Raw genomic sequence first — 25,434 nt, forward strand, 5'->3', positions numbered from 1 at the left:
TTTGCAATCTAGAGTCAAATGGGAATGAAACTGGACACATCTGACAAAAGTTCAGAAGTCTCTTTTACACATGATTCCCAGGAAATCTATAACAGGAGTACACTGTGTTTCACTCTTTCACATACTGTATACCAGAGTGACCCAGCAATTTCCTCAGCTGATAACAGTTATATATTAAATTCTCTGCCTCAGGTAAGTGGGTAGTAATCCTGAGAGCAAATATTTGTGAAATGGTTAGCAACATGTGTGAAATGAGCGCAAGAGCCACTATTAGCCCCATGCAGACATTGATTAACATTAGATAACAATAAGAGATGTTAATCACATAAAATATCTATCACATCTTTCTAATTAAAGAAAACAGCAACACTTACTTCTATAAGACATTACAAATGTGTAGTTCAAAGTGCTTTACAAGGAATAAAAATGAAATGCAATTAAAAAAACAAAATTATAATTAATAAGAAATAAAGATTTGTGTTGTTCTAGTCATAAATTGATGTTTATATCAGCTGAGAATGGAAAGAGTTAAGGTGTCTAGTGCATTATAGTCATGCTGAGATGTCTCTCAGTTTATAGACCAGTGGTCTCGACACCCTTCTTCTCCTTATCAGCTTGAACACCATTCCAGGAAATGAGAATGCTGTTTTCCTGCTGACACTGTTTTCACTGTCTGACAGCAAACAAGGCATGGTGGAGTGGTGGGTATGGGGTCTTGGGACAATGTAGAATTCTTTTAGAATCACACTGTCCTTGTCCTGTAAACTTTGCATGCATTAAATAAACTATGTGCAGTTGTGTAACTAAACAAACATGTGAGTTAGACACAGCAAAATTGGTCCTCCTGTTCTTTTGAAAGTACAGTACAGTCATTCACCATCATGTCAATGGTTGTCAATAATGAAATGGCCCTTCATGGAATGTGAAAAGTGCAGCCTTCTTTTAGTGTAATTCTTATAATTCCAACCAGGAGTGTGAAAGCACCATAGCACCACTATGATGCTGTATGACTGAAGAAATGCCAAGGACAGGGACATTGGCGGCCTGCCAGACTAACTGTAAAGACAGAACTGGATGAGGATAGAGACAGATTGACTCTCCACAGACACTGACATCACTTGCCAAAGTGGCATCATCAATACTAGGTAATTATGGCCTGTGAATCTTATAATGGCTAAGGCAGCAACCCAGTCACAGGCAACAGGACTGAGGTTTTAAGCAGGTTAATCATTTTCTTGTAAATTTCAAGGCATCCCTACTACTACCTACCCCTGTTCTACTAGTCCATCTGGAATCAACAATTAATGATAGAAGCCCTTGTTTCTACAGAAACACCTCTGGAGGAACATTCTCCATTATTAACACCAAGTTCGTTACCTAACACTGTGAACTTCATTTGCATGGATTTCTTCATTCTCCACAGCTCCATCCTCAACACATTCCAGAAAGTATGTCTACATATGCTAATTAATTATCCCACACTGTATAAATTAATTCAGAAATCATTTATTTGAATGAACCTTTCTTTTTACTAAACTTGCAAGAACAACAACACCATTGTATTCCATTGCTTTCTGGGTATGGGACTGCATTTCTGGGGCCTCATGCATAATGCAGTGCGTAGAATTCGCACTATAACATTATGTAAGCACAAAAGCAGAAATTTGTCTGCGCACAGAAAAATCCAGATGCAGGAATCTGTGCATTCGCCATTCTTCCGCTACATAAATCCCGGTCAGCGTGAAAAGTAACGCTCATGCATGCACCTGCTGTCCCGCCCCAACTCCTCCCAGAATTACGCCTCTTTGAATATGCAAATCAATATAAATAGCCCTTAAGCTCAGTGTTCTGTGAAAAGACAATGGGAAAAGCAAGAGGGAAAATGAAAGAATTTCAGCGAATACCAAGTGGAGGGAAGGAAAAACAAACTATTTGTTGGTTTAAACAGTGGTATAAACAACAAAAGGAAGCTGATCGAGTGACATAGCGTGTCGGAGAAGCTCAAAAGTTCAATCACGTAGTTTATTTTGTCATTAAAGTAGAACATCATAAACTTTATCTCAAAATCGTTTAATTAACTAGTTTCTCAAATCACATCGTAAGTAAAGAAGCATGTTAAATGCTTTGTTTTGTATGTGTTCTTCTATGTGCTCTATGTGTAGGAATCACTACGTGCTTCTTAAACCGGCTCTCTTCTTCCGACAGAACACAGAATCCATTACATTCGTGATATTACAGCTCTCTAAATAACTAAAATACTGAGATGTATACGTGGTATCATTTTCATGATGATAGGAATTAAAGCACGTTATTAAACATGGGTTTCACGGTGGCGCAGTGATTGTGTGCGACCTTCGATGAAATAATTTATTGTAGCAGTACTTAGGGGCGGCTCTAGGATCGTGGTGGCCCTGGGCAGAAAAAGAATCGGTGGCCCCTTCGCCCGCCAATGTCAATATGGTATCTTATGCACGCCGGATGGCCACGTCCGTTGAGGACACTGCATAGCCACCTCATGCTCATGACACAAGCGTTAAACTTTTGTTGAAATTTGCCGCTGGGTTTTTAGCTGTGTTGTTATTTTCTCTTTCTATTTTATATTCAATATATATTGGCGTGGCGGCCCCTGGGATTTGGCGGCCCTGTGCAGGTGCAAACTGTGCACCTGCACAGGGCCACCCCTGCAGTACTTTCTCTTTCAAATGTACTAACCTCCAATTCCTGTCCTTCCTTTTCTTTCTCCAAGTAACCAATCACCACACAATCAGCTCTGTAATAGACGTTAAGCCATCTGTAAGCTTAGAGCACCGATTCTTCAAAACTTTTAAGGAACATTGAAATATCTTCGTAGTACATGTTTAATTATTCTATCCTTCACGCCAGTCCCAGTGAAGCATACAGGAACAACCTTTAATTATTAACAATATAGATTATTTAAATGAAGTTAAAGTTTTATCTGTATAATATAATAAACATATTTTGCTGCATTTCATCTTAAAAATGATATCATCATCATATGTAAATATGCGCTTTATAAAGTGGCTCAGGCTGTGCAATATTATAACTGTAGTGCAAGTTTACAGTGAGGTAATTCTACTTAGAAGTACAGATAGTTATATAAGGAGCACTTGATTGAGTGCGTTTAGAGCTCTTGGGATGAAACTCTTTCTGAGTCGCGAGGCCCGTACAAGAAAAGTTTGAAGCGTTTGCCGTGTGAGAAACAGTTCAAATAGGAAGCATAGCTGAGGCAGTGTGTGCTTGATGCTGTATACCGATAATTCTCTTTCCGATCAGCTGCCTTGAGTGGTGCAGTGAGAGTAATATGGAAAAAGATGATCTGCTGTGGCAACCCCAAACGGGAGCAGCTGAAAGAAGTAAAATAAGGTGCAGTGAGAGTAACAACACTAAAGCAGCTATGGTATTTGAAATAGTTTGATCATTCTGTGGACCATTATATTGTTACTGGTTAATTACAATCAGATGCATTAAACTAATAAATAATATGTGGTTAATTTCAGTGTATTTATAAAGCCGCGTCAGGAAAAGAAAGGACACAGGAACAGTAGCACTACTTTGACGCTGGGTGCCGCCAGTCTGCAAAACTGAACGGAGAACTTGCATACGACAGGGTATGAGGTACCGTGGAAATGTGCATGACTTTACACCAAGTTTAGGTTTTATACATCGTGATTTGAACGTAGAAATGTTCTTATGCAACATTTCTGTATGTACGCGCCGTTTATACATGAGGCCCCTGGTGAATGTCAACTACTCACCTTATCTAAACACATCATACTGTAACATTCTCAAACCTACTTAATCCAATTTTTAGGTGCTCAAGGGGCTGGATCCTATCCCGCAAGCACTGACCACAAGACCACAAAAAGCTCTAGAGAGGCAGCAGTGAATAGCACAATTCACTCACACACGCACATCGACACTCACACTGGTCAATTTATAATCATTAGTTAAGCTAATTTGCATGTCTTTGGGAAAGTTTGTTGGAATACTTGAGAATGTGGAGGAGAACCAATGCAGACATGAAGAAAACATGCAAACCTTACACAAACAACAAATGAGTGTGTGATTTAGGCCAGAATACAAAATTTATAAGGCAGCACCATTGTGCTGTCCGCTTATTTAAACATTTTATTTAAAAATTAAATAAAACTTACAACATTCTGTTTTTTTAAACATGCATCCCTCCACTTTCAGAATTTCTTGTTTTATTAATTTTTTTTTTCTGCAGTGTTGCAGAAAGCCAGGGCAAATTTCAACAATATGAAGATTTGAAATACTTGGCAATCTTTCACTTGGCAATATACCCAACTTATGCTTCTGCACTTGGTTTCTTATTGGGTGCATTTACAGGCATTTTCATTTATGTCTTTCTGCCTTTTCACATAACACAACATGGATTCCATTTGTTATATTTTTAAGGCTTCTGGTCTTATAAAGTTTATTTGTGCACTCTGTGGACTTGTATGGTTCCATTTATTTGGTATTATACATTTATATGTTGTTTTGTGTCAATATTTCATCATCATTTTTGTTATCATAGATGCTCTTTTGTCACCCAGTATCCCTCATGGACATCATGTAACTTGTGATCTTCCTGAGGATATTTAAGGTGTCAGCATGCTGCATTTAGTGTGCAAGGCTTTGGATTTAATTACAAAATCCATCAGGATATTAGTTAGTTCAAAATGATACATATAAAGCCATGTTTATGCATGTTATTTCAACATTGTAGTTGAATGAATGATGTTTTCACTATAATGTTTTTCTGTACATCACCTGGTCTAATTCAAATGTTTCAGAACACCAACTGTCTGTTGATATTTGGCACACTTAATCTTCAAGTAAATCTTTTGGGAAAGCTCAGTTTTCATTGAGATGTATCAAATAGAACGTGCTGTACACATTTGTGAAATTTGAAAAACTCCAATGCATGGGTGAATTTTTTCTAAAACAGATAAACTTTACATGAGACCTGTATTACAGATTAATTTCTTGTTTTAAATCACCTTGAGAGTAGTTACTTAAATGTGTATATTTTGTATATTTTCCTATTTGCAATAAACTAGATTCCCAATTGTGCTGAAGCAAAAGCAGAAAACACAGTGTCACATCAGCAGCTTTGCGAAAATCTCAGCTACACCAACTTACTTACTTCTCTTGCTCCTTAACGTTGTACCAGGTAAGTTAAATGATCTTTATGAGAGTAAAAGTAAATAAATGCAACCATCAATCAGTCAGTAAAGCAAAATGTCTCCTAACCAATCTCGAACTGAATTTAAGATGAACAAAGTTCCTTAGGCTTTAATGGATCTGTAAACAGTTATACATACAGTAAACTCAGTACTTATGTTACACTAAAAACAACATCACGGTTGCATAATCTGCGGATTGTAATGAATATTTTCTAGAACTATAAATAAAACCAATGTGCCGCAATGATCTGCATGGTTCATTACAGCCAACAGTTTTAGTTTGAGATTTCCACAAAGATTTTGACACTCATTCGGCTACTTTTTTCAAAAGCTTTTAAAGAAATGTGAACTACCAATAGTCATGAAGCCATCACAACCAACAACTGGTTCAGTTCAATAGTTCAAAAAAATGCAATTTTAACATTACTTAACTTGGAATCTGGTGTTTAAGAAAGCCATTTGATGAATTGCATTCCATTACCACTTATTGTTACAAAAATATTTAATAAACAATAAATAAACAAAAAAGTAAAAAATTCTCTAAGTTTTAAAAAGTTCTCTAAGTCCATAAATGCACCCATAAATGCAATTATGCCAAGCATATATGTTCTAACTTGTTTTTAATAGAAGGTATATATTGTTGTGATGTTTGATTTTTTTGTATGCACAATCTGTATATATAATTCACTAAGGCAAGACAACCATGAAAAGCACGCCGGAAGTTGCGTGGATTCACTAAGCCGCCGACAAGTAAGACACCTATGGCGCACACAGGAAGGAGCCACGCCCACCAACTCCAAGACCATTGGATACGACGACAACTCGCAGGGCCACGCCCGCCAACTCGGACGCGACGACACAGAAAAAATGGCGTCATTTATGTTCGTCTGTCGTAGAGGCCACATGCAGTGCAGGTCGGGTTAATGTCATGTACCTCCGAGCTACGTTGACTGTTCATAGAGGAATGTTTCTCGCGGAAGTGAATCGCCATATGCAGCGTGTAAAACGGTTTGCGAGGGGTATCCTTGAACAATCCTTTAAAACTGAGGTTAAAGCACAATGAAGGAATCAGTCTTTAAAAACTAATAAGCTCTGTGCCTCTGTTTCATTACCGTCTCACCTGCTTCACCAATGCAGGCCCTGCAACAGTCGAGACGCTCTGTCAGCAGCTGACCTTCTCTGTGCCTGACTGGTTCACACAGAGGCAGCGCAAGAGAAAGCCGCGCCAGAGACAGACAGAGGCACACACACAGGCAGCTGGTGGGCAGCTCTCTGTGAGTTTCTCTTGCGAGCGGACACATGACCAGGCAGTGTGTATGCTTCGAGAACGAGGCTGGACCCGGCTTGCGACCGAGCACATGAGCAGGCAGTGTGTATGCTTCGAGTGCGAGGGTGGACGCGACAGGACCATCTAGGAAAAATCATGTCGCGGATGTGATTCGCTGTATGCAGTGTGTAAAACAGTTTGTTTGTCGCAGATGTGAATCGCTGTATGCGGCGTGTAGAACAGTTTGCGAGGGGTGTCCCTGTGTCTTTCCAGAAGTGTTCAACCATCAATAAATAATTATGCGGCGTTTGTTATCTTTTCATTCACTTACTGTTGTATTCTCACACTAACCTGTTTTAGACAATCGTGTCTTTCCAGAAGTGTTTACCATTCAATAAATAATTATGCATGAGATTGAGCGTGTGTCTAGGCATGGGTAAGCCGTTGAACCCCATTCAGGCTGGAAACCGTGGAATTGCCACTAAGTGCGACTCATACGCTCCCACTGTTTTCGTCCCTACCCTTTGTACACACCCTTCTCCCACACGTTGACTGTTAATAGAGGCATGTTTTTCGCGGAGGTGAATCGCCATATGCAGCGTGTAAAACTGTTTGCAAGGGGTATCCCATGGGATCATTAAAACATTCCTTTACAACTGAGGTTAAAACACAATGAAGTGAGCAGTCTTTAAAAAACGAGTTTTCGGTTACGACGCACAACCACGTGCAGCATAGCAAAGTGTTGTACATGCTACATACAGCAATTCGTATCCGCGACATACATGCGTCTTCTTAGATGCTCCTGCACTTTGTACACACCCCCTCCCACCTTGCTACGCCGCACGGACGATTGTGTGTTGGTTTGTTCTGTGCATTGTTACAATGTTGCTTTTCTTGCTGATTTATTACATTACCAATTTTGCAAATGTTAAATGTTCTCCCTGTGCTTAAAAATTATTACAAAAACGGCCTGATTATGCGGCGTATGGTACGCCGCGGGTTGGCTAGTGTACATATAAAACAGCAGGATTTCCAGGGTTTTGTTGAAGGCAAGATCATATTGATAGCCTCCAATGTTGCTGGACTGTATGAATGATGACAGCATAGAAAAATAGATTCAAATTTTTTATATAACTATGGCAAACCATTCACACATCTTGTGATATTCAGGGGTAAAAAACAAGATATGTTCAGTTTCCACCTCTGACTCACTGGATAAAACTGAGGAAGTATTTTAGTAAGTAATATACAGTATGTTATGTATCCGGATCTTAAGCACGTTGAGCATTGGCATGGCACTCTAAAAGTAAAATGTACTTTTGTTTATTATATTGTATACCAGCAGATAGATAGATAGATAGATAGATAGATAGATAGATAGATAGATAGATAGATAGATAGATAGATAGATAGATAGATAGATAGATAGATAGATAGATAGATAGATAGATAGATAGGAGAGTAAACTGCTAGTAACTGAGAGACTCTGCCATCAAGATCTCCATAAAAATGTGCCATCTTGATCACATATGAAATCTTGATAACTCTGTAGATTACACTGTAGATTACAACTACCTAAAACGTTAAACAATAAAACAATATTACACAATTCCTGTGCAGAAATTAAATGGTCCAGTAATTAGCACTTCTGCTTCATGTCTTTAGGAAAATTCCTGCCATGTCACTCTGTATGTAGGTCTTGTGTCATTTTGTGTCTGCATGGCATTTTTTCTGGGTAACATATAAACTGCTCAAAAAAATTAAAGGAACACTTTGAAAACACATCAGATCTCAATGGGAAAAAGAAATCCTCCTGGATATCTATACTGATATAGACTGGGTAATGTGTTAGGAACGAAAGGATGCCACATCGTTTGATGGAAATGAAAATGATCAACCTACAGAGCCCTGAATTCAAAGACGCCCCAAAAATCAGAGTGAAAAAATTATGTGGCAGGCTAGTCCATTTTGCCAAAATTTAATTGCAGCAACTCAAAATTGTACGCAGCACTTTGTATGGCCCCTGTGTTCTTGTATACATGCCTGACAACATCGGTGCCTGCTTCTAATGAGATGACAGATGGTGTTGTGGGGGATCTCCTCCCAGATCTGGACCAGGGCATCACTGAGCTCCTGGACAGTCTGAGGTGCAACCTGGTGGCATTGGATGGACCAAAACATAATGTCCCAGAGATGTTCTATTGGATTTAGGTCAGGAAAGTGTGGTGGCCAGTCAATGGTATCAATTCCTTCATCCTCCAGGAACTGCCTGCATACTCTCACCACATGAGGCCAGGAATTGTTGTGCACCAGGAGCAACTGTACCAGCATAGGGTCTGACAATGGGTCCAAGGACCCATTATTCATCCTGATACCTAATGGCAGCCAAGGTGCCTTTGTCAAACCTGTAGCGGTCTGTGTGACCCTCCATGGATATGCCTCCCCAGACAATCATTAACCCACCACCAAACTGCTCGTGCTGAATGATGTTACAAGCAGCATAATGTTCTCCATGGCTTCTCCAGACCCTTTCACTTCTGTCACGTGCTCAGGGTGAACCTGCTCTCATCTGTAAAAAGCACAGGGCACCAGTGGTGCATCTGCCAATTCTGGTATTCTATGGCGAATGCCAATCGAGCTAAATGCTGCTGGGCAGTGAGCTCAGGACCCATTAGAGGACATGGGGCCCTTGGGTCACCCTCATGAAGTCTTTCTGGTTGTTTGGTCAGAGACATTCACACCAGTGGCCTGCTGGAGGTCATTTTGTAGGGCTCTGGCTGTGCTCATCCTGTTCCTCCTTGCCCAAAGGAGCAGATACTGGTCCTGCTGATGGGTTATGGACCTTCTATGGCCCTCTCCAGCTGCCTGTCTCCTAGAATCTCCTCCATGCCCTTGAGACTGTGCAGGGAGACACAGCAAACCTTCTGGCAATGACACGTATTGATGTGCCATCCTGGAGAAGTTGGACTACCTGTGCAACCTCTGTAGGGTCCAGGTATCGCCTCATGCTACCAGTAGTGACACTGACTGTAGCCAAATGCAAAACTAGTGAAGAAACACTCAGAAAAGATGAGGAGGGAAAAATGTCAGTGGCCTCCACCTGTTAAACCATTCCTGTTTTGGGGGTCATCTCATTGTTGCCCCTCTAGTGCATCTGTTGTTAATTTCATTAACACCACAGCAGCTGAAACTGATTAACAACCCCCTCTGCTACTTAACTGACCAGATTAATATCCCATAAGTTTCATTGACTTTATGCTATACTCTGATTAAAAAGTGTTCCTTTAATTCTTTTGAGCAGTATATTTATGTCACATCTAAAATCGGCCTTTTATGAGTGAGTGTGAGTGTGGGCAAGTGCGTGTTCTAGAAGCAAGTACAGCCCTATGCAGAGTTGGTTCCCTGTGCACAATGTTATCAGTATACACTTAGAATATCTATAACCCTAAACTGGCTTAACTGGGTTAATTCACATTTCTGACTTTCATTTGTGGCCCATAGCTAGGTTTCCCTAGTAAGAATTAAAAAAAATGGAAGCATTAGTTAGAATACACTCATGAGGTACACAAGTGTAATGTATTGTCATTTGTACTTGTTATTACTTGAGGACTACCAACTCACTTAGTAGGTTTACACTTAATTTTAATTAGTTATATGTGTTCCTGTTTTTCTAGTTGCCCATCAAATTATTTTTTCATGGTTCAGTTTATAAGGTCCACCAAAATCAAAACAGGATATCTTACTCTTCTCCACATTTGCTTATATTTTCCAGTTTCCCTGTAGCGAACAGTGAGAATTTCACTTGTCCTCTTCTCACTAATTTCTCACCAAGCTCGTCTTTTTGTTGGAGGCTTGCGTGTAACTTGGTGAGAAGGCAGAACATGTTACTGGTGGAACTAAACAACAACCTAAAAAAATATTTCCTTTAAGAGGCTTGGTTGTCTAAAGTTTTGATGAAAGTAGTGATTTCAAATAAGAATCTGATTTTGACTGTGCAGGTCAGCTCTTTGCTCCATCTTCCATTTTGGGAGCCTCTTGAACCTGACACTGTCAATAGTCATGACCGGGATAAGCTGAACAGAGGATTACAAACACACCAAGCAACAGGATGATGAAAAGTGCCATTGCTTTTATTAAAATAAACAACAATGTCCCAAAGTGCAGTACAAAGTTCTAAAAAATTAAACAATCCAGTTAAAAGAAAGTGTCTGTTGAGGTTAAAATGAAAATAAATATTTAATTAAAAATTATGAGATTAAAAGCCAGAGAGAGACTGTAAAACAGCAAGCCCCAATACTTCCCTTTAAAAACTGGCATCTCCTCCACTTATCCCATTTGGTCCTTACAGTGTAAGGAGACGTACAGTCAACTTTTTTCACTGAGCTCCATTCCCTGCTGTCCTTCCTTTGCCATCTGCAGGCAACCCGATGAGCCCCACATGTCTCTCCTGACGCTCACCTTTGGCCCTTGTGGGGTGACGGTGTCACTCAGGCCGTTCCTACTCCCCAAAAAAGTGTTCAGTAGGAGTGCCTCTATCACTGCCTTCTGTGTTCATGGTCCTGAGGCTCACTCACGAACACCTGTCTTACTTGATAAGCTCGGGAGCTCTCTCTCTCTTTCTCTATCTCTGCCTCTCTTCGTTTTCCCTTTCTTTTTTTTTTTGAAAATGTATTAATTATATTGCAATCATTCCATACAAATCAATTAATTTTTGCAAAAGTAGGATTGAGAACAAGTTGACCCCCACCCCTGAGAGAGAGAGCAAGGCCAATGGAGTAAAATTTAAGGCTTGTAAACATACCTAAATTTATAAGTTTGATAAGCCAATAGAGATGAATGGAGAAGAAAAAGAAATACAGAAATAAATGCTTCCTCTGTGCTTTAAGAGCTTATTCTAAAATATTACTGATTATTTTCCCTTTCAACCTCCTTCTCTTTCACGGTCACTGGTCAGTCTGTTCTCCTCCGATCTGCCCTTTTTTTCTCCCTTTTTTCCTTCCTGCGCTCACACTTCCCTTTTTGAAGCAGGGACATGCCACAGTTGCGGCAATCAGCAGCCCCCAGCATCAATTAGGTCAACAGGAGTCCTGCACCTTTGCACAAAGTGCAGGGCCATCCACTCTTGCATCGCACATGGGAACCGCCTTGCCACGCTACCCCACCCCCACCACACACACAGCTGTGAACCTCACTTTACCCACTGATATGAAGCAATTCAAGCTAAATTATAAATTAATGAGGGTATTCAAAATATCTACCTAGGAAAAAGTGTAATAAATGAAGTACACATTAAATGTACAAGAATATTAAATCTAAACCTCCTGATGTATATCTGATCGACACACAAAAAACCTGTAATGATTAAATTGTTGCCAATTGCAGCACATTGTTAAAAGTAAAAGTAAATAAATTATGGTGTAGGACGGGGTGGGCAAAGTCAGTCCTGGAGGGCCACAGTGGCTGCAAGTTTTTGTTCCAAACCAATTGCTTAATTAGAAAATAATCCTTGCCAATAATTTAATTTCATGACTTGTTAAATGCTTTAAATCTGCCGCGTCAGATCATTCTCATATCCTAGAATTTTTTTTCCTTTTTAAGGATATCGTCCAAATTATTTGAAGTCCAAAATTGAGGAGTAATTCTCAGCCCTTTACTTTTTTCTCCTCACTTTCCTTTTAAGTATTTAATTAAACCAAATAGTGCAAATACACACAAAAATTAAATGCACACAGGTGTAAATGGAAACAGTGTAATGCCTTCAAGCTTCAATACTTTGTTCAGATTCAGGTTGCATTTCTCTACGGTTTGTACACTTTTTATCAAGTACAATATAAACTTACTTAAGTATTGTTGGTAACTTGTTCCTTAAACTTAACATGCCATTGGTTCCATTTGTTGTTGGTGACACCAATTACCTAGGATTATTAGTCACAAAATTAGACTACAAATTAGTCAGAATATTTAAATAGGCTCCCCATGCTTAGTTTAGAAGTTTTATTTATAGATATTTTTTATTAGATTTGATTCTAAATTGGCTTTAAAGTAAGTGTGACTGTGTGTATGTATATATTCAAATGGATGCCTTACACTCAACTGGCTCCCCATGCAGTGTTGCTTCCTGTCTTGCACCTAATGCTATCAAGAAATTTTGCCTGTGATGTTTAGCCATTGTTTATTTTGCAATTATTTTTTATTTTTTTTTTAGTTTAGCTTACCTGACTATATTTCCATTTCCTCCAGCTGTCCGGTTTACATTTTTAAGCTAGTCTTTAAACATTGTAGCTGTTGTCTCTTCTCCCCTCTACTCGGGCTAAGTTGTGTCCTCCATGTCCACAAGTGGACAGTTACTTAATGAAATGTGTATCTAAAGATGTAAAACATGTATATGGGATTGACATGATATCATGAAAAATCTCTGACTTAGACTGAACCACCTGCTTAAATATCAAGAGTATGAGTATAAATATTATGAGTACAATCCAGACTGTATCAACTATTCTTTTGTGTTTATGATGTACAAAATAAGATTCAAACAACATTGTTGTTTCTTTTAAGTATCAAACATACGAATGACAGCTTATTTATTACTATTGTTTGAGCTATAAAATGGCATCTGTTGGAAGGAGGCCATGAATCTTAGACATAAGACTTTTTTTAGTATTCACACAAACAGATTAAAAATTTTCTTAAACGTTTGTGTAATTAAATCAGGTTTTGTGAAGCACCTCTAATAGAATCAGACATCCTAAGGCAGGACAGGTCTCCACAAAGTTTTTGTTATTCTGATTATAAGTGTAATTCCTTCCATTTTGCAATATGACTATAGTGTGTGAACGAAGCAATATTAGTTTTATGAAGCTTACAGATTTTGTAATAACAGTAATTTTAAAAATATTCAAGATTAAATATTACAGATATACAGTGGTGTGAAAAACTATTTGCCCCCTTCCTGATTTCTTATTCTTTTGCATGTTTGTCACACAAAATGTTTCTGATCATCAAACACATTTAACCATTAGTCAAATATAACACAAGTAAACACAAAATGCAGTTTTTAAATGATGGTTTTATTATTTAGGGAGAAAAAAATCCAAACCTACATGGCCCTGTGTGAAAAAGTAATTGCCCCCTGAACCTAATAACTGGTTGGGCCACCCTTAGCAGCAATAACTGCAATCAAGCGTTTGCGATAACTTGCAATGAGTCTTTTACGGCGCTCTGGAGGAATTTTGGCCCACTCATCTTTGCAGAATTGTTGTAATTCAGCTTTATTTGAGGATTTTCTAGCATGAACCGCCTTTTTAAGGTCATGTCATAGCATCTCAATTGGATTCAGGTCAGGACTTTGACTAGGCCACTCCAAAGTCTTCATTTTGTTTTTCTTCAGCCATTCAGAGGTGGATTTGCTGGTGTGTTTTGGGTCATTGTCCTGTTGCAGCACCCAAGATCGCTTCAGCTTGAGTTGACGAACAGATGGCCGGACATTCTCCTTCAGGATTTTTTGGTAGACAGTAGAATTCATGGTTCCATCTATCACAGCAAGCCTTCCTGGTCCTGAAGCAGCAAAACAACCCCAGACCATCACACTACCACCACCATATTTTACTGTTGGTATGATGTTCTTTTCTGAAATGCTGTGTTCCTTTTACGCCAGATGTAACGGGACATTTGCCTTCCAAAAAGTTCAACTTTTGTCTCATCAGTCCACAAGGTATTTTCCCAAAAGTCTTGACAATCATTGAGATGTTTCTTAGTAAAATTGAGACGAGCCCTAATGTTCTTTTTGCTTAACAGTGGTTTGCGTCTTGGAAATCTGCCATGCAGGCCGTTTTGCCCAGTCTCTTTCTTATGGTGGAGTCGTGAACACTGACCTTAATTGAGGCAAGTGAGGCCTGCAGTTCTTTAGACGTTGTCCTGGGGCCTTTTGTGACCTCTCGGATGAGTCGTCTCTGCGCTCTTGGGGTCATTTTGGTCGGCCGGCCACTCCTGGGAAGGTTCACCACTGTTCCATGTTTTTGCCATTTGTGGATAATGGCTCTCACTGTGGTTCGCTGGAGTCCCAAAGCTTTAGAAATGGCTTTATAACCTTTACCAGACTGATAGATCTCAATTACTTCTGTTCTCATTTGTTCCTGAATTTCTTTGGATCTTGGCGTGATGTCTAGCTTTTGAGGTGCGTTTGGTCTACTTCTCTGTGTCAGGCAGCTCCTATTGAAGTGATTTCTTGATTGAAACAGGTGTGGCAGTAATCAGGCCTGGGGGTGGCTACGGAAATTGAACTCAGGTGTGATACACCACAGTTAGGTTATTTTTAACAAGGGGCAATTACTTTTCACACAGGGCCATGTAGTTTGGATTTTTTTTCTCCCTAAATAATAAAAACCATCATTTAAAAACTGCATTTTGTGTTTACTTGTGTTATATTTGACTAATGGTTAAATGTGTTTGATGATCAGAAACATTTTGTGTGACAAACATGCAAAAGAATAAGAAATCAGGAAGGGGGCAAATAGTTTTTCACACCACTGTAGATGCAGTCTCAATTTATAATGTGGGCTCAACAAGCATATTACAGCAGAATTACTGCAAAACATCTTGGTGAAAGCAGTTCAACACTTTCTAAGCTCTTAAGTATTACTGTCATGGGAGTGATAGCCATTTAAAGAGTTAGATAAAATTCTAAGAAACAATATTTTTATATGTTATAATTGTAACTGAACAGGTATTAGGATCACAGCCTCATGGACCCAATGTCCTGAGATTCAATCCTACAACCATTCATTGTCTGTATGGAGTTTGTATGTCATGATTCCTGGTGTTGGGGGTTCCCCCAGGTACTTCAGAATCTCCATATCCTGAAAGAAATAAGTTAACTGGCAAATCTAAATTCTAAGTGAAGGTCTATGGAAGTGCATGCCCTGGAATGGACCGGCACCCTGCCCAGGGTTATCCTTCACCTTTTTTCCAGTGTTTGACACCCTGCCTGAATGAGTATGTTTATATGGCAACTCATTCAGTTTTCAAGCTATATAAACCTACAGTATGTTCTAAATGCTTCCTGTTTGTTATTTCTCCCTAAAATACTAATTAACCAGGAACAAAGCTCTGTTACAAGAACATAAAACCATTGTTAGTCACATTGCCAAGCTCTAAACAGGATACAGTCCATTCATTAAATTCCTTTTAAAATAGTGTCACATTTAACACCCTGGACTAACACAAAGATGCAAGAAAGTGACGATGAAAATCCCAGCTCTGTCATTTAAATGAAAATGAGCATGTATTAACAGGCTACCTAAAAAAACTTTATTATAAATACTTATTCTATCTTTGTATAGATGTGCAGGCAGGATTTGTAGGTGAGGATCTTTTATAGTTCTGGGTTTCTTTTTTCATTTTTCTTTAACTAAACACGTTTCATTTTATCAAGTACTTCACTGTAAAATTTTGTAAAAAAAAACAAACAAAACATACTGTATAATATTTCTAAAAGAAGAATTAAAATGAATAGAATTGGCTCTTGATAATTCTCATTTAACACTGCTATTCCTGGCAGTTGAGAAATGATATCAAAATAAGTGTAGAACTATTACCAACTTTTTTGATAAGTATTCCATAAAGATTTATGGAGATTATTTTCTAGATTAGCAAAACCCAAGATATAGTTTCGGAAGATTATAGATTCTCTTTCTCTTCACAGTACAACTAGATATTATTTTTGGTAATGTTTGAAATGCCAACCAATTAATGATGCCACTAATATACACTTTTCCTTTACAAGGAATACCAGATGATGTTACTTTTTATATTTGTTTTCATTTTCTGAACAAAGTTTAGTAATTATTTTTAAAATGTTTTCTGTGTCCGTGCAAGTTGTTTTTTAATCCACAGAGAACAATTGTTTAATTTTCTAAAATGTTATACAGATAAGGTATAGAATGATGTTTGAAAGAAAATATCAGCTTAAAAGAATATACATCGGCTTCACACACACACACACACACACACACACACACGCACACACACATATTTATATATATACTGTGGTGGGCCCTGGTTGGGATGCCCCTTCTGTATGTAATCTGGGGGAACAGACATGGACTAAACAATACCTCCCCTGGGTCGCTAGATGGCAGTCCCCCTGGGTGACAGTGGTGTCTCGGATACCCGCAGACCTCTATGGGAGATGGAGTTCTTCACGACCCTGTTGGGATCCAGGATTGCCGCTGGGGGCGCAGCAGGGGTTCCTGAGCCTGTGTGGGTGGTTCAGCCGCCACACCAGGAAGTGCAACCGGAAATGGGTTATCAAGCACCTGGATTACTTCCGGGTGGGTTATAAAAGGAGCCAGCAGCCACCACCCTGGGAGCCAGGGTCAAGAGGAGGGAGACAACGCTTGCTGGTGAGGAGTGGTGGTGAAGAACAGATTATTTGTGCTTGTGCTTTTTGTCTTTGTGGGACTGGGTTGTGCCTGCGGGATACGGGGAAGACGTACCCCACAGGTGAAGAAAATAAAAGTTTGTTTTATTGTGTGCCTCCCATGTCCATCTGTGTCGGGTCAGCATTCATATAGCGCCTTTGTCATTATACACATACATATGTCTCAGTCAAGAGCTGCATTTGGGGGTGGCAAGTGGGGTGACTGCCCCAGGCTCCACACCTAAGGAGACCCCGCTTTTGAGATCCGCATGTCCCGGAGGAGGATTTGTCAAGTTATATTCTCCAGTATATACTGTATATATTTGAGATGCTTCTAAGAGGAACCCTTTTAAAATCCCACTTCAAGGTCAAATTCCATACATGTACCTCTTCGAAAAACATTCCATAGTCCGAAAATTGATGCACAAAAACATGTATCCCTAATGATAACCGGCTGAAATAACATCAACATGAGCTATGACTATGACATTCTACATATTGAATTATGAATTGCACTTTTTTAATAGACTATATCGTTATATTTTGATAAAGTCTGTATGTAATCTTGCAAAAATTTAGCTGAATACTATAATGAGAATATCCGGTGTATGTTAACATTATTTTTATTTCATTTGCATGCAAGTTTATACAGTCCACACACACTGGTAACAGTGTCTGATGTAACTGGCCCCGCATGGGGTTGGTCAGCCATAGGCCCCGCACACCCCTAAGGCTGCCTCTGGTCACATTAATACAAGAGTGAAAAATAAAATACACAAGATCCATTGGTAGCATCAGCAACTGTGACACCATGAGAAAGATTATAAGTGAAAAGATTCCAGAAATTACCTGTTATCATCTGCTGTGCATCATATGGTTCCATATAGCCATCATTCTCTCCTACCCGCTCTGCGTCCCTTTGTTCCTTTTTTTGTTTAGCATCATAAGGGTCTGCATAGTCTTCTAGAATTATCACCTGCTGCTGTTGCTGTGGAAAACAACTATATTATTCACAAGCAAAGACTTTATTGAATAATATACTTTATAGTGAAAAGCATGCTACAGTTAGTGACTCAGACAGACAAATTGGTTATAAAGCTTACAGTACCTGAGTCTGGAGGTTCCTATCTTATCTCTTTAAAGGGAGTGGGGCAATGTGGATAAGTTATCAAGGGGACTGGAGTTTAAGAAATGAGTATGGCAATTTGATTTAAAGTCAATCAAAATAACAAACCTTTCCATTTATTATAGCAAAACATTCCCTATGCAAAGATGACAATTACTGTAAATTGTTATAAGCTGTATTTACTTTTACAATGTTTTATTGTCAACCTGCTCAACTCATACACTTTATATCTGATTCAGAACCCTGCAGCAAATATCTCAGATAAACATAGCATTGATCATATGTGAAGTGTGGAATTTGTTGGGGTTTCCTCTTGATGCCTATTTTTTTTCACATTTCCAAAATGCTATGTTATGTTAATTGATGATCCTAAAATTGTTTTATGTAAATCTGGGTGTTTGTATTAATGGACACTGTGATGGTATAGTGTCTTATACCTGATATTGCCAGAACAGTATTGGCACCAGCCCATAAAGACTATGTAAAATATAAATACAGTAACATCCTCAAAACCCACCCAATAAAATTCAAGGAAATAGGCACAATACAGGCACCAGCACGGGATACAAGGCAAAACTGTCACGAGGCCCATTCACATACAAGCTCACCTTTAAACAGGACAAATTTTGAGTAGCCAATTAATCTGATATGCACAAATTTGATGATATGTGTGGAAAAGACAAATATCTGGAAAAAAACACACGCAGACACAGGGGTGTGAATGCCAAATATGTACAGACAATAATGTGCTGAATATCTGAGACACTGTGCCACCCATAAAGTACATACAGCCAAAATGAAAATGCAAAATAGTGATGATTCTGAGCCATATAAATTATTGTTCAGAGTGGCTGCTCTCATTCCACATTGTGTGCTAAGACGTTTAATGTTTTTTGACTTATTTGATTTCCTGGTTTTTAGATGCAAGACACTAGCTTTTGATATTGAAGCTGGTCTTTGACAGACATGTTTTATCAAACCAACACTGAGAACTTAACTATTCAACCAGCTAAGCATTATAGTTTTAAAGCAGCAAAGACTCAGATATGAAGAAATGCTCCTCTGGTCTGTCAGAAAATGAGTATTCTATCACTATAAAAGACACTTTTCAAATTTCTGAAAAAATGTACTAATTGCATGTCTAATAACATACTTGTTATTTAGCATGACTGTAGGACTGATTGATCTGATTGTAAGACTGCCAAAGGCCTGGAAAGTGTACATAAGTTAACAAAGTTGAATACACTTAAAATACACTGAAGATTCTGAAGAATGCATTTCTAATGATCCTCCATAATTCCGTGATGCAAACATACTGAGATCAGTCACATCCTTAAAACCACTGACAGGTGAAGTGAATAATATTGATTATCTCATTACAACAGCACTTGCCAAAGGGTAGGATAGACTGAATTATGCAGCAAATGAACAGCCAGTTCTTGAAGGTGATGTGTTGGAAGCAGGAAAAATGGACAAGCTTAAGGATTTCAGTGACTCTGACAAAACTAAATTGTGATGGCTAGACATCTGGGCTACAGCATCTCCAAATTAGCAGATGTTCTAGGGTGTTCACAGTATGCAGTGGTTAGTACCTACCAAAAGTGGTCCAAGGAAGAACAACAGAATGACAAGATCATGGATACCCAAGAATCATTGATTAGCATGGGTAGCGAAGGCTTGCTTGCCCTTCTGGTCCAATCCCACAGAACAGCTACTGTGATACAAATTGCTGAAAAACCTAATGCTGGCGATGAGAGAAAGGTGTCAGAACACACAGTGCATTGCAGCACTCTGTATACAAAGGCTGCGTAGGCCTGTTCACCACCAAAGGTTCCAGCAATGGCCATGTAAGCATCATAACTGGACCTTAGAGCAATGGAAGAAAGTATCATGGTCTGATGAGTCATGTTTCTTTTTAGATCATGTGGACAGCTGGGTGCATGTGTATCGTTTATCTGGGGAAGAGATAGTAGCAGGGTACTATAAAGCAACAGAATGTGTAATGCTCCGGAAACTGTTCTGCTGAGAAACCTTTGGTTCTGGCATTCATGTGGATGTTACTTTAACTTGTACCACCTACCTAAAAATTTTTTCAGTCTACGTACACCCCCTCATGGCAATGATATACCCTGTTGGCATCAAACTCTTTCAGCAGGATAAAACATCCTGCCACATTGCAAAAATTGTTCACAAATGGTTTGAGGAACATGACAATGAGTTCAAGGTGTTGACTTGGCCTCCAAATTTCCAAGATCTCAATCTAACTGTGGGAAGTGCTAGAAAAACAAGTCTAATCTGTGGAGGCCCCACCTCTCAACTAACAAGACTTAAAGGATCTGCTGCTGTTATCTCAGTGCCAAAAACCACAGGACACCTTCAGAGGTCTTGTGGAGTCCATGCCTTGATAGGTCAGAGCTGTTTTGGCAGTACGATGGAGACCTACACAATATTAGGCAGGTGGTTTTAATGTTGTGGCTGATTGATGTATACTGTAGACCAAGGTAAAGTGTGTTTGTGCTCTCCATATATTTTCCAGTTTTCATCACATCTATCTTTCCATCCATTTTCAAACCTGCTCAATGCTGTTCAGGGTTGCAGAGGCCAATTGGGCATCTTGGCAGCACCATGTGCTAAAAGAAATCAACCCAGGATGGAATATCATTCCACTGCAGGGCTCATCCAGGAACACAACCATATTCAAATCACTAACATGAGTGAGTTTGGAGTTGTCAGTTAACCTGGTGTGACATGCATTGTTTTGGAAAAGTGGAATACAAGAATATCCAACCAGACACAAGGAGTATGTTTAAACTGCACATAGACAGTGACCATGATCCCTGAAACTTTAAGGCATCTTAGCTACTACATCAAAATCCTGCCTATCTTTAATACATTTTTTTTCTATTTGAATTAACCATGCTCATCCTGGTCACACTCAGAATAGAAATTAACAAATGTTCAATTCAACCTTCCTTTACCTGATCTTGATTTTCTAATAAAGTTTAATGAAGCACTTTTTTGCCATGTATATTTAACGCAATTGTAAAGTAGATTAAAATTCATTCATGTACACTTTTTTTACTCCATCTAAGCTTTTGTAACATAAGATTACTTCAGTTTTTATAGAAAAAAATCTTGACATAAAGTTACAGTCTAAAATATGCAGCAATTAGGTGCTGAATGATAGTAATGGATTTAAAATCTGCAATTGGCAATCGGAATGAGCAGTTAATGGGCACAGAACTCTGCCAGTTGCACCTTGGTAAGCAGGATATCACATGACGAGCTCCCTCACAGAGTTCAGTCTCGGAACTTTAACAAAGGAAAAGAGGTGACTGATGGATACATCCGTCTTGTCAGAGGAAGGGAATGCTTTTCTTTACAACCGAGTCTTTTTTTTTTTTATAACCTGGAACTATAGCAATGAATGACACCCTTTTTCACCTAACTTTGATCTTCCATTAAAAGGGTTTTATGTCTTTCATATATATTCAGTAGAATTAATTTTTAATGAAGACAGATAATTCCTTTGACTTTCTCAGTAATATACAGTGGTAGTTATGTTATGTGTTTGGTGAAAATAATAATGGAAAAAAATTCTGATCTTTAAATTCTTTCATTTACTATACTAAAATAAGTTAATTATGCACAGTGGGATGTCCGGTAGGCTCTTCTGATAAATTTGTGAGCTTATTCTTTTCATATTAACTTGCAAATACAATGTTTCCTGTGATTTAAACTGAATCTAGAGAAAAGCACACAGCAGTCTAGAGAACATCCTTCTCATATTTACAGTAGCCATTCATTTGCTTTCACCACAGGCATTCAGTCACCATCAGCCTGAAAAGTTCTCATGTCATTCTCAGGTGTTATCAAAGTATTGCCCAGAGGCACATCCAGCCACTTGTAAAAATGGTATTCTTTGCCATTATACTTCCTTGCAATTCTATCAGCCATATAACCTTGAACACAGAACAATATTTGGCAATTTGAACAATGCAGCAATGGGTGTAACTGGCTATCAAAAGCATGCACATAGAGCAATCAGAGAGGACAGTTCTGCCGTTTGTCTAATCTATTAGGTGGTCAGTAATAAGGTTATTAATTGTACATAGAACTTTGTAAATTGAATGCCATAAAATAATATTAAGGAGGATATACTTGTATATAAATTTTCATTCTAACTTGCACAATACCCTTGCCCCAATTAAATTTGTAAGCACTGTGAGCCAGTGTATGTTGTTTCATATAGCACAAATATGAGCACAATAGGATTTCAAAAGGGGTCTCCAATAGCGCCCTTGGGTGCTGATTATCTCAGCTCAGATATAAACAGAAACACCTTACTTAAATTTCAGCAGGCACCATGAAGAAGATCATAAAGGCTCTGTGGTGTTAAATGGCCAAGGTATATTTCAGAAGCAGATTTTAAAAGTTTTAACCTTTTAGTTTGAATGATGTCTGAGACAATGTTAAGTCATTTAAAGAGGATAGAAAGGTAGCATTCCCATAATACTGGACACCTTAAGAAAGCACCTTTTTTAATTTTACGGTGTCACAGTGGTTAATGTTTCTGTCTCAAAAGCCCGTGGTCCTAAGTTCATACACCTGCTTGGAGCATGCAGACTCTCCCTGTGTCATGGTGGGTTTTCTTTGGCTACTTTGGTTTTAGAGCTATGTTATGGTAATTAACGGCTCTAACCTGCCCCTGTATTGGTGGTTTCTGCTTCACTCAGGGCCTCCACAACACTATACAGGAATTAATGAGTATTGTTTTTATTATTTGTCCCTTTACACAAGACACTGTCATAAAACAAAAAAATCATACATTGCAGTATGATTAAAACAATGCACTAACTATACTGTAAATAGGGATAGTGAGATCAGTTAAGACCCAATATGAAAAGCAGTAATTACAAAGGGAGAGGAAAAACATTGGAAAGAAAAGATATAACTTGTACAATACCAAAGACAAGGACTGTTTTCACCTAAGTTTCAATGATGAGAATTAAATAGCTTTCTAAATGTTACATACAGGCTGAAAGGTTTGCATTATTTACATAAGCAAATGTAGATACATTTTACAAAAAATAAGTATAAAGGTTGGGAATTGTGGTAGACAAATTACGAACATTTTCTTAATGTGTGAAGCTCTGAACATGAATACAAACTAAATTAGAACATTTGTATACCTTTGGCACTATCCCCTCAACACACCCCAAAATCGCTGGTGTCAAATTAAAAGGTAAGGTGTAACTACTATATGTAAAAAGCCTGTGCAGTGCAGTGGGGATGTGTTGATAGTGCTGCTACAATGAGTTTTCAGGTGAATGTGCCTATATATTGCTTGAAACTAGACAGACAGACAGACCGACAGACCGACAGATAGATAGATAGATAGATAGATAGATAGATAGATAGATAGATAGATAGATAGATAGATAGATAGATAGATAGATAGGTCTACAAAGGGGTCTGTCTTTTACTTCATAGCTGACCAAACAAAGTTTGAATTTATAATCTGGCCTGCTCTGCAACAACATGCAATTTTTAACAGTAATTTGCAGTTGGCATTTTTTTTCTGTCTTACACTTTAATTAATTGCCCATAAGAGGTTGATTATTTCCTTGCTGCTCACATTTCTGAGAATGGCTAAGACTTTCAGAAAACAGATTAATACAGAACAAAAAACGGATGGATGAACAAATGAATGGATGGGTGTGTAGACAGATGAATGGGAATTATACATCCTTATAAATAACGCTTAAACAGTGCAACAATAATACAGGTAAAAGTTGAAGGGGCTGGAAAGTACAAATTCGTCTAATATCCAGAATATATAAGTAAGCTCACTGCTTTTCATTATTCGGGTAGTATGTAAATTACGCAACTACATTTAAATGTTAGTGGAACTCCCGGTAACTGCAGCCTTTTACACATCCAAATTACCTAGATGAGGAATTCATTCGTTTTTGCTTTTGTGTTTTCTTACCTATACATACGACAGAAAAATGCTAGGAAAATAATATCGCTAAAGTTTTCCACAGCCAGTGGCTTGCAGATCAGCTAGTCACGTTCAAGTATTCCAGAGGAAAAAGAAATACTATTCTTTTATCTTCAGATTTCAAAATCTCCTCCAAAGCTAACTCGAGGATATTTGTAATAATGTTTGCACTGTTTTGTGACCACCCTGCGTTTGCGCCTACGTCTGTCCAGTCTCAACTCGGAACCTTGCCTTTAAACTCACCGTATCTAGTTTCCCAGTCTCGGCCACGCCACAGTTGAAATGTCCGTTCTTCTCCTGTGCGTCCAGTTTGATGAGGCGACTGATGTAGGCACCGCTCGACCCGGGGTTCTTTCCTCCCCGATGCTCCTCTAGACCCGACTCCACCTTCGAATTTTTCCTGCCTTTACCTGCTAACAAGCTCTGCATATCCCATGTGCTCTTACCATCCTTGAACCCTGTTCCGTTTCTGCCCAGTTCGATGGCAGAATTTTTTCGGTTTTTGCCGCTCAGTAGTGTGCTAGGGCTGCTGTCCACCACGGCTGAATTCTTCCGAGATGCGTTTGGATTTTTACCAGTCGATTTCATTGTACCAGAGCCAACAACGGTTCCTGATTTGGTACGGTTTGTTGAACCCGAATCAGAGGCGGAACGGATTCGATCCGTCCCGGGTTTGAGGTTAATGGGGAAATCCTTGAACCACTTTGCCATCTCGAAGCAGCTAAAGCAGCAGATGGGAAAAGGGACACTTTTAAGAACTGACACCACGAATCAAGCCATATACCGAGTCGCAGCTGTCAGGTGCCCACAGTTCTAAAGTACTGTAACGCCCATTAACTTTTATAACTAAACTGCCGAAAGCGTCTCTTTAACACTCTCCGATTCCCACGGGATTGCTTTGAAGTCGCCTGTTGTGAATCAGTCCTCAAAGCGCCGTCCGGATTGGGCTGTCACACTTCTACTCATATGCCCCCTTCTCCATTACTTTGCTCATCCGTTGCGGAGGCTCCGCAGCAAGAGGTCCTGCGCAAGGGCGGAGACGCGCAGGTCAAGGGACAGCATTTACCGAGATCCCGCCCGCAAACTACTCTGACCCTGAGGCAGGATATTACAGTAATTCAGCCATATGTTTACTGCTTCTTTACATTTCCATTTCCATTTATATTTTTATATAAGACTTATATAAAAAAAGGCAATTGCTACTAAATCAATTGGTAAATGTACTGTGACTGTAGAAAGTGCGTGCGTTCGTTGTTGTAAAGCGCTTTACAACGAATGAATGAACATCACCATTCAACTGATAAGAAAGCTAATCAGTTTTTAAAAGGCTGCAATAAGACGCTCATGCTGTTGTTCTAATAGCGTCAGATCCGCTGACCTGACAGTTCTCGGTTTGAATGATAAGAC

General features: G+C 38.9%; 1 protein-coding gene across 2 annotated transcripts in view; it reads right to left on the reverse strand.

The window, feature by feature from the left end:
* Positions 1 to 25,043, reverse strand: part of she (Src homology 2 domain containing E) — a 55,736-nt gene extending 30,693 nt beyond the window's left edge. Inside the window, exons 1-2 of one of the 2 annotated variants that reach the window (XM_039763478.1) lie at positions 24,271 to 25,043; positions 17,747 to 17,879 (exon numbers count right to left, since the gene is read on the reverse strand). In XM_039763478.1, the coding sequence (XP_039619412.1) occupies positions 17,747 to 17,879; positions 24,271 to 24,738 (601 nt within the window). In that variant the 5' untranslated portion in view covers positions 24,739 to 25,043. Of the gene's footprint in view, positions 1 to 17,746; positions 17,886 to 24,270 lie in introns of both variants that reach the window. The other variant, XM_039763470.1, reaches the window with a different exon arrangement.
* Positions 25,044 to 25,434: the final 391 nt, after the last annotated feature.

Source organism: Polypterus senegalus, chromosome 1 (genome assembly GCF_016835505.1).
Source record: "Polypterus senegalus isolate Bchr_013 chromosome 1, ASM1683550v1, whole genome shotgun sequence".
Taxonomy (NCBI): domain Eukaryota; kingdom Metazoa; phylum Chordata; class Cladistia; order Polypteriformes; family Polypteridae; genus Polypterus; species Polypterus senegalus.